The following is a 10,393-nucleotide window of genomic DNA, read 5'->3' as shown; positions in this document are numbered from 1 at the left end:
GTTACAGTATGTATAGGTTGTAGGTACCCAGGCATAATATCTGCACGAGTGCACTTGATGACAGCATAATGTTTATAGGTCTACATTAGGATGTTGAGGAGATACATGGGAACCGTTCCAAAAGGAACCAGCAAAATGCCGTAGGTAGACTCGACCCTGAAATTGAGTACTTGGTCCTAAAATGACTGTAGATCTAACCTGAATTGGGTACCTTGCACAAAAAGGAATTCCGCTGTATTCCCTTAGAAGGGCTGAAGGGACTATGATGGTTGCATTGGTTGCTACACAGTGTTAGTACAATCAAAAGGTACGTAATGGCGAAAAAAACAAACTTCTATGAAATATTAGTTCTATTACGTTGGATTTGCGGGATTCCAACACTCTAACCCTGAATTGGGCACTTATTCCTAACATGAAACTGTGGAGGTGGGACCGAAATCGGTCGCCGATTCCTAAATATCACAATGCAAGATTATAGCAACGATAAATCTCTTCTCCCAACTTGTCCATTTGTTGAAGTACTCATTGAATCTACTTCATTATCATTAGGGTCTCCCACAACTATGCCACTTTCACTTCCCACAACTACTTCCTAATATTACTTCCGCTCTGATTCCCTTTCTAACCATTATTATTTCCTTTTCCACCATTTCCATACTTCTTAATACATGTCTTTTCCATAATGGCGAAAAAAAAACAAACTTCTATGAAATATTAGTTCTATTACGTTGGATTTGCGGGATTCCAACACTTTTTTTTCCTTCGTCCCTTTCGCTTTACTTGCTTTCTATTTCTTTTCTTGTCTCTTAGATTAAACTTTACAACCACCTCTAAGGTTACCATTTTCACTCGAATATGTATTTAGAAAGCAGCAGTACAATAAAGATAAGCTGCCATACAGTTAAGCTTCCTAGACATTTCACAAAGTTTTCTCACTCACTCAACCAGACACACTGATCTAAATGTCATTTTAGGATGCGAATTTAAAGGTGTATCAATGACAACTAAACACATGTAATTGAAATTTAATGAACTTACAGCACCAGTAAATAACATAATTATTTATAGTTAAAAAGAAACATGCATTAAGTTTTGAACACCCAAGTTAGCAGCGGCCGATAACTCAAGCATGTTCGATAATTCAAGCAGCGCGACGCTGCTTATGGAAGACACAATGGACTGTTACGTACGCATGCGCACAAGCAACTTGTACCGGGTCCTATTCAATCCCATTCTGCGCAAGTATAACCTGAGCGTCACCAACACTTCCTTCATTCAGTATGACTGCAGCAGCAGTAGCGGCAGCACCAATATCAGTCAGCTTCTGGACCAGCAGGAAGATATGTTCCATACGATGATGCTCCTGTATACCTGGGTGGTACCATTGCTCATCATACTGTGTGGGATATGCATTCTGTTCAATATGATACTGGTAGTGAGCATCTGTTGGATTCGAAAACCCCTGTCCCCCACCCTGTATATCAGCATCAGTTTGGCAGGTGAGTGATTTTATCACTGGGGTAGTAGTTCTTGGTAAAATGAAGGAAAACTTGAGAGTGTTCTACTTGAAAATTTCAAATCTATTCACTAGAGCGTCAAATCATTGCTTCCCAAATACACAAAGGAAAGCGGAAGCACGGTGATTACTGCTGGATCTCCATTTCGTCTTCTATTACTTTCTATTTTTTCTCTTCTGTTCGTCGGTTTCTCACACCTTCTCTCTCTCAATATCTCACTTTTATTAAACCTCCTTTACTTCTTTGCCGCATACTTTTCTTTGTTCTGTCGTTTCTTTGCATCTCCATAGACTTGGTAAGTAGAGACGGAAAATGTGTCCTGTGTATTTCCCGCCAAAGGAAATCTCTCCTTTCTCAAACCTTTCCTCTTTTTCATCCCTTAATTCTCCCTTCCTTTTTTCTCCCATCCTCATCCCTATCTCACTCCCATGTCTGGATCACTCCTAAAATATCCCTCACCTTTGTTCTTTCTATCCTTTTTGTCCTTCCCTCTTTCTCTGTTCTCTCTTCATGTCCCTTACTTTCTTCTCTCTCCTTGTCTCCCTATATCTCGTACTCTCTTTCTCTTCTCTATCTCCCTGTCCATCTCTCTTCTTCCCCTCTTCTCCCTCCCTCTCTTTCTCTGTGTCTTTTCAAATTTCGAGTGGATAACAAAACGAAATTTCAAGCAAAAATGAAATTTGAAGTTCAAGTAAAAGTTTTAGCCCTACCTGTATTTTTGGGGTTCTATTTTTCAGAATCTTGTGGCTCTATTTTGTAAGATCGTTAAAAAAGTTATCTTACAAATTAGTGAGTTCTGACATGTTGTAAGACTACTGTAAGTTGTAAGACTACTGTAAGACTATATCCTTAAAATATTTATGATCTACATAATCTAAAAAGAAGGCTAAAGGTAATCTTCTCTTGTCAATATTTCACCTGAATTTTCCACTAAAAATTAAATAATTTCGCAGTTAATTTCATGGCTGAAAGGAGTCTAGTTTGTTCTTGAAGGGTTAATTTAAACATTAGGATGTGGTGAAGTTGTGAAATTCGTTGCGAAAATAATGTAAATTGAAATTTTCGGTGAGAATCTTTGCCGCATACTTTTCTTTGTTCTGTCGTTTCTTTGCATCTCCATAGACTTGGTAAGTATTGCAAAGAGGTAATAAAAAGTTTCAAGGAACGAAAACGGTGGGCGGATTAGCGGATATTCACAGGTTATTGCAGCAGAAATGAAAGCATAATTTACATAAATTTTCTCTTTGGCAGCCTAGTCAGAATTTCTTGACCCCGCCGGGAATCGAACCCGGGTCTCCCGCGTGCAAGGCGAGCGCAGTGACCACTACGCCATGGGAGCTGACAATATATCTGATATGACACTGTAGATTAGCTTGGAAAAAGACCCCGGTTTAACCAGTATGGTCACATGGTGTAAAAACGAATAAGACTTGATCAAAGACATCTTATTCATAATGCCTATGGTGAAAGACTACTTACTGAGAAATATCAAATTAGAATCAGAGTTGATGGGATTAGTCTTCTGATTTGATTGTCATCAAATATCTCTAAAATGCCAAATGAACTCAAAAGTCTTTGAAGTGTAAGAAACCCTGGTAGGGACAATGTGAGAGTGAACTTGAAAGAGAATAAACATTGAGGTTTACACAAGGGTATACCCAATAGTGATAGAATCAGGACAGACCACGAAAAGGGGAAAAATTGTACCCTCCGAATATATCTCCCAACATATTTCACCTATCTGTATGTTCCACGTATCATTCTTTCTTACAATAGTTTTGTATAACTCTTCCTTCCCATTTTTTGTTTCGAATGGGTGAATTATTCAAAAGGAATAAGTAGAAGACAAAATATGCTAGAGACCAGAATATTTATTCTGCAAAATCTGCACAAATTCCAGGGACAAGTAAAAATTGCAAATACATAGTTGAAAACAGTTTCTTTCTCCATGTTCCACCCACCCCTTCTTTGCACAAAAAGGAATTCCGCTGTATTCCCTTAGAAGGGCTGAAGGGACTATGATGGTTGCATTGGTTGCTACACAGTGTTAGTACAATCAAAAGGTACGTAATGGCGAAAAAAAAACAAACTTCTATGAAATATTAGTTCTATTACGTTGGATTTGCGGGATTCCAACACTTTTTTTTCCTTCGTCCCTTTCGCTTTACTTGCTTTCTATTTCTTTTCTTGTCTCTTAGATTAAACTTTACAACCACCTCTAAGGTTACCATTTTCACTCGAATATGTATTTAGAAAGCAGCAGTACAATAAAGATAAGCTGCCATACAGTTAAGCTTCCTAGACATTTCACAAAGTTTTCTCACTCACTCAACCAGACACACTGATCTAAATGTCATTTTAGGATGCGAATTTAAAGGTGTATCAATGACAACTAAACACATGTAATTGAAATTTAATGAACTTACAGCACCAGTAAATAACATAATTATTTATAGTTAAAAAGAAACATGCATTAAGTTTTGAACACCCAAGTTAGCAGCGGCCGATAACTCAAGCATGTTCGATAATTCAAGCAGCGCGACGCTGCTTATGGAAGACACAATGGACTGTTACGTACGCATGCGCACAAGCAACTTGTACCGGGTCCTATTCAATCCCATTCTGCGCAAGTATAACCTGAGCGTCACCAACACTTCCTTCATTCAGTATGACTGCAGCAGCAGTAGCGGCAGCACCAATATCAGTCAGCTTCTGGACCAGCAGGAAGATATGTTCCATACGATGATGCTCCTGTATACCTGGGTGGTACCATTGCTCATCATACTGTGTGGGATATGCATTCTGTTCAATATGATACTGGTAGTGAGCATCTGTTGGATTCGAAAACCCCTGTCCCCCACCCTGTATATCAGCATCAGTTTGGCAGGTGAGTACTTTTATCACTGGGGTAGTAGTTCTTGGGTAAAATGAAGGAAAACTTAAGAGTGTTCTACTTGAAAATTTCAAATCTATTCACTAGAGCTACAAATCATTTCTTCGAGTACTTTTATCACTGGGGTAGTAGTTCTTGGGTAAAATCAAGGAAAACTTAAGAGTGTTCTACTTGAAAATTTCAAATCTATTCACAGGAGCGTCAAATCATTGCTTCCCAAATACACAAAGGAAAGCGGAAGCACGGTGATTACTGCTGGGGAGTACTTTTATCACTGGGGTAGTAGTTCTTGGGTAAAATCAAGGAAAACTTAAGAGTGTTCTACTTGAAAATTTCAAATCTATTCACTAGAGACTAGAGCGTCAAATCATTGCTTCCCAAATACACAAAGGAAAGCATGGTGATTACTGCTGGGAAGTGATTTTTTCTCTGTAATAAAAGTTGCAATGTTGAAGCATCTTTGGTGACTTCCTTCACGTGTGCTAAAACGTCGCAATTTACGCAATGTTGGGTAATTGGGTATCCTTTTTCTCGTTTTCCTCAAGGGTAATACACAATACAAGAGTACTTTTACTTACATTGTATAGGTTGTCTTGATATCTGAACCAGCAACCAGCCTACATGAGAGAACATGGGTTTCTTGTTTGTGTGTCCTACGACCTACAAGTGCATTATTTTCGACATTTTTGGAAAAGTGTTCTGTTCATAGGAACTATACAGGGTGATCCAGAGTTACCTGACGGTTTTTAAAATGATGCTACACGTTCAATTTTCAAGATAAAAGAGTGATATTTATTTTAATTGAAAGATAACAAAATAAGACTTAACAAAAGCTTTAACAAAAGCTTATTTTGTTCTGAACTCAGTGATGTTCATTTCAACAAACTACGACAAGTTATAACAAAGTTATGGGCAAATCAAAATCGTCAGGTAACGCTGGGTCGCTCTGTATATGTATAAGACCTTCTTTAGACTGCGGGAGAAAAGGGACTTTTCTCATTTCGGTAGTATAACCAGGGTATATTGTATTCTATTTTGATTCACTCTCCCTCTTCTCTCACAGGCACAGACATGTACACGCTGTTTCTCCTGGGCTGCGGTCTCGTCATCAACAGCTACCTCCCCTATGTGTTTGACTACATTATCCCCTACACTTGCGTCTTCATCACTGTCGAGGCACTCCGTCTGGGCGCTATCCTCATCACCATGCTTCATCTGGTGTTCCTCGCCCTCAACCACTACTTGGGCATCTTACGTCCTCTCCATTACCCCTCCATTATGACGCACCGTAATGTCACCCTTCTCATTGTTGTCATGTGGACGCTCCCCAACGTTGCCATGTTCTCCATATTCAGCATCGTCCCGGATCAGCTGTTCCAGAACTGCAACAACTGGACGTAAGTTTACCTCAGTTATGAATTTGGTTTTAAGGGTCAGGATTTTTTTCAAGTCTCATTATCTCATTAACATTTTAACTTTTAGTTCTCCATACGGTAAACTTATTATTATGTTAAGGCTGTCTCTTCTTAATCCCTTGTGTGCCGCGTCCAATTTTGTTTAGGGCTATTGCACGGTAAACTTAACCAACTGTGCATGGACTTATAGTTATATCAAAAGATGAGATAAAGATGGTTTTTTCTTCAGGAAATATGAACACTAAACGTAACGTTAACGTAATGTATCAACGGATTAGGTAGATTTTAACACGTGCAAAATAAATTAAAAAGGAGCACATCCAGCACAAAATTCATATACCTACAGTATGAAAATCATCTTCTAATATTCCATCAAAAAGTAAACATTTCCTTTATAATCCCATTTACGTACGTTAAGTGCCAAGGAAATATAAATGCCATTTCTAAATCCTAATGAGATTTCTCGAAATTAACCTGGGATTTTCTGTGCATTTATTTTCGAAGTAATTTAAGTTCCGTGTTCAAATCAATTGATGGAAATGTGAAAAGCGTCACATTGCATGTTTTGTAAAGTGTACTATCGTGCTTTGACTGGAAACTGTCCAAATATTCGTGATTTTTGTGTGGAAATGTTGGATATATTGACTATAGTGACCCACATTCCCACATACGTGAGCATTGAGCAATCTCCTTGATGTGCATTTGTGTACGAAGTGTGTGTGAGGAAAATATTGATAATAATCAAAATGAAACACACATACAGTATTTTATTTGCACTTGTTCGATAGTAATATCTAAGCTATGTGCCGGGAAAGTTAACCGATATTGGTGCTGAATAGATAATAAAGCCCTTTCCATTCGATGTGGTAACGGGATTTATTGTTGTCTATTTTTCAAGGGTATTGCGGAAATTTGCTCGAGAAGTATTTCTGCTTTTCTTTCGCGATCTTCGTGGTTATTTGCACTTGTTCGATAGTAATATCTAAGCTATGTGCCGGGAAAGTTAACCGATATTGGTACTGAATAGATAATAAAGCCCTTTCCATTCGATGTGGTAACGGGATTTATTGTTGTATATTTTTCAAGGGTATTGCGGAATTTTGCTCGAGAAGTATTTCTGCTTTTCTTTCGCGATCTTCGTGGCTGATGTTTCCTTTTACAAGTCTTTCTTTGTGAGGAAACTTAGCCACAAACCAGCTTACACCGTCAAATTTCTTATTGTAGCTAGTAGCTTACCGATGCTAAGATCAGTGTAAAATAGGTATATTCTCGTCCCGTGTCTGCATTGTGTACCCTGTACAATCTAATCTGTACATGGTGCGGATTCCAATATGTGCTCAGTTAACTCAGTTTGCTCTATTTAATCTTTTGATTCACCCAACTGTCATCGTCAATGGATACACTTCAAGCTTTGATAACGATTCGGCGAAGCAAATTTCATAACCCGCTCTCGTTTGTTTGCTGCTTTCTTCTCCTTTTTACTGAAAGGGAATAAAATTTTCAAGGATACCAAGAAAATAAAAATAATTTAGCTTCGTTTTCTTTTCCTTTGAACACACACTCACATAGTTCTTCTTAGTTATTAGAAACAGAAATTGCTTTCCTTTATTGAAAAGAAAAAGTTCATAATTCAATAAATTGAATCTCGCTCTAAAGTTAGATTCTTCTCTCAGTTTCTCAAGGTTCAACGAAGAGATTTAAAATGGATATTTTGTAGAATATTGGTCTCATTTCCGACTTTGAGAATGTGTTTGACAAGTCAGATTGATGGTACTTACTTTGAGAATGAAGGATCTTTTCAGCTACTAAGGACATAATGGAGGCAATGGTGATAATGCCACCTCGTCTTTTCTTATTGAGATTTAAACTAACTTACTCTTCTATTTTCTGAAAGAAATCAGTTATTACTTTTTAACACAAGTCACGCATGAATGCGAAAAATGGAAATTTAGAACCTCTCACTCCCTCACCGAGTGAGAATGAAGGATCTTAACAGCTACTAAGGACATAATGGAGGCAATGGTGATAATGCCACCTCGTCTTTTCTTATTGAGATTTAAAGTAACTTACTCTTCTATTTTCTGAAAGAAATCAGTTATTACTTTTTAACATAAAAGTCACGCATGAATGCGAAAACTGAAAATTTTGAACCTCTCACTCCCTCACCGAATTGACAAGTCAGATTGATGGTACTTACTTTGAGAATGAAGGATCTTTTCAGCTACTAAGGACATAATGGAGGCAATGGTGATAATGCCGCCTCATCTTTTCTTATTGAGATTTAAACTAACTTACTCTTCTATTTTCTGAAAGAAATCAGTTATTACTTTTTAACATAAAAGTCACGCATGAATGCGAAAACTGGAAATTTTGAACCTCTCACTCCCTCACCGAAATTTTTCGAAAGTAGGAAACCAAAATGAGGAGTTGGGTTATTACGAGCATTTCGCAGAGGTACTTCCTTCTCGAATTCATATAAAATCTCATTTCCCCTTGCCCTTTCGGGAGGCCTCGAGATTGGGCACATTAAAATTCCACACTCGTACCATGACATTTTCCATCCTGTTTAGGTACCCCTACATATTACATTATTACATACACGGTTACAGTATGTATAGGTTGTAGGTACCCAGGCATAATATCTGCACGAGTGCACTTGATGACAGCATAATGTTTATAGGTCTACATTAGGATGTTGAGGAGATACATGAGAACCGTTCCAAAAGGAACCAGCAAAATGCCGTAGGTAGACTCGACCCTGAAATTGGGTACTTGGTCCTAAAATGACTGTAGATCTGACCCTGAATTGTGTACTCATTCCTAAAATGACTGAGAATCTAACCCTGAATTGGGCACTTATTCCTAACATGAAACTGTGGAGGTGGGACCGAAATCGGTCGCCGATTCCTAAATATCACAATGCAATATTATAGCAACGATAAATCTTTTCTCCCAACTTGTCCATTTGTTGAAGTACTCATTGAATCTACTTCATTATCATTAGGGTCTCCCACAACTATGCCAATTTCACTTCCCACAACTACTTCCTAATATTATCATTAGGGTCTCCCACAACTATGCCACTTACACTTCCCACAACTACTTCCTAATATACCACTTCCGCTCTGCTTCCCTTTCTAACCATTATTATTTCCTTTTCCACCATTTCCATACTTCTTAATACATGTTATTTCCCCCTACTTCGTAATTCCGTATTGTTTTTTCTTCCCCAATTCCTCGTCGTACTTCCTTGATATTATCTGTTCTATTTCTCTTTCCTTAATTCCCTTTGTTCTCTTGTCATAATGAGTTCCTTCTTCTAGGATGCAAGTCTTTTCCACCTACTTCGTAATTCCGTATTGGTTTTTCTTCCCCAATTCCTCGTCGTACTTCCTTGATATTATCTGCTATTTCTCTTTCCTTAATTCCCTTTGTTCTCTTGTCATAATGAGTTCCTTCTTCTGGGATGTAGTCACTTCAAATTTCTTTATACTACTCCGCCGAAGCTTCTCTCCTCTGGCATATTCTGCATACTTTTCCTTCATAGATCTTTCTCCTTCTCCGTTCTATAAAGAAAGGAAAGTAAAAGGAATTAATTTTTCGAACATACAAAATTTTACAAATGGTTTTTCCTCTGACACAAATTTTCTATCGTTGCTGGGATTCGAACGGTGGTCTCCTCGGTTATGAATCAACCAAAGGCAACGATTGGAACTTTCTCCATTGTATTGTACATGTTCAGTATGGCGACATACAATAGAACAGATACGATCCAAGACATTTGGATTTGATAATCCATTATTTCTATAATTTCGTAAAACGAGATTCATAATGCCCGCCACGGTGGTCTCCTCGGTTATGAATCAACCAAAGGCAACGATTGGAACTTTCTCCATTGTACATGTTCAGTATGGCGACATACAATAGATCAGATACGATCCAAGACATTTGGATTTGATAATCCATTATTTCTATAATTTCGTAAAACGAGATTCATAATGCCCGCGACTCACGCTCATATCGTCTGACAGACCAAGAAGTCACCCTGTAGATGTGTTTGACGTATCATGAATAATGTGTTTGACACAGGTACCACCCTGTAATTATCATTATGATAATACATCATGATTTAGAATGTTTGACATATCATGAATAATGTGTTTGACACAGGTACCACCCTGTAATTATCATTATGATAATACATCATGATTTAGAATGTAGATTATTGTAGATAATATTTACATTAATATGCAGCTGGAAAACACATAATACACATGTTACATTGTGACACATGTTAGATTGTGATATTACGATGGTATGTTATGAACACATTTCCCGGCACACCACATTGAAAATAACTTTGATTATGAGGTAGAAAACTTTGAACTTTATGAGGTAAAGTTAGTTACAAGTTGAGAAACTAAAATTAACTCTATTTGTTTTATAATGAACTGTTTGTTGATGCAAATTATGCGGTGGTTAAGCGAGTCTCACTTAACTACCACCATTTAAAACTGGCTTAGACTGGCTTAGCCACGGTCTTGGTGAATATAGGACATTGGACCATC

General features: G+C 37.8%; 1 protein-coding gene across 2 annotated transcripts; it reads left to right on the top strand.

Annotated features, from left to right (window-relative positions):
* The first annotated feature begins 733 nt into the window (after nt 1-733).
* Nucleotides 734-6,142, top strand: LOC103516944 (5-hydroxytryptamine receptor 7-like). 2 transcript variants are annotated; one of them, XM_017447220.2, is made up of 2 exons: nt 734-1,499; nt 5,474-6,142. In XM_017447220.2, exons 1-2 carry the CDS (start codon nt 1,130-1,132, stop codon nt 5,809-5,811), a joined length of 708 nt encoding a protein of 235 aa, XP_017302709.1. In that variant the 5' UTR covers nt 734-1,129; the 3' UTR covers nt 5,812-6,142. The 2 variants fall into 2 exon arrangements, with proteins under 2 accessions (XP_017302709.1, XP_026684848.1); XM_026829047.1 differs by lacking the exon at nt 734-1,499 and adding an exon at nt 3,255-4,404.
* Nucleotides 6,143-10,393: the final 4,251 nt, after the last annotated feature.

This window comes from Diaphorina citri, unplaced genomic scaffold, assembly GCF_000475195.1.
Source record: "Diaphorina citri unplaced genomic scaffold, Diaci psyllid genome assembly version 1.1 scaffold53, whole genome shotgun sequence".
Lineage (NCBI taxonomy): Eukaryota > Metazoa > Arthropoda > Insecta > Hemiptera > Psyllidae > Diaphorina > Diaphorina citri.
This window is presented reverse-complemented; position numbering and strand designations above follow the sequence as displayed.

Bases quoted from the DNA above. Each gene is read 5' to 3' on its own strand.
- LOC103516944 (XM_017447220.2), top strand. From the start codon at position 1,130: ATGTTCGATAATTCAAGCAGCGCGACGCTGCTTATGGAAGACACAATG. The intron at 1,500-5,473 runs GTGAGTGATTTT...CTTCTCTCACAG, and splicing joins TATCAGCATCAGTTTGGCAG to GCACAGACATGTACACGCTG.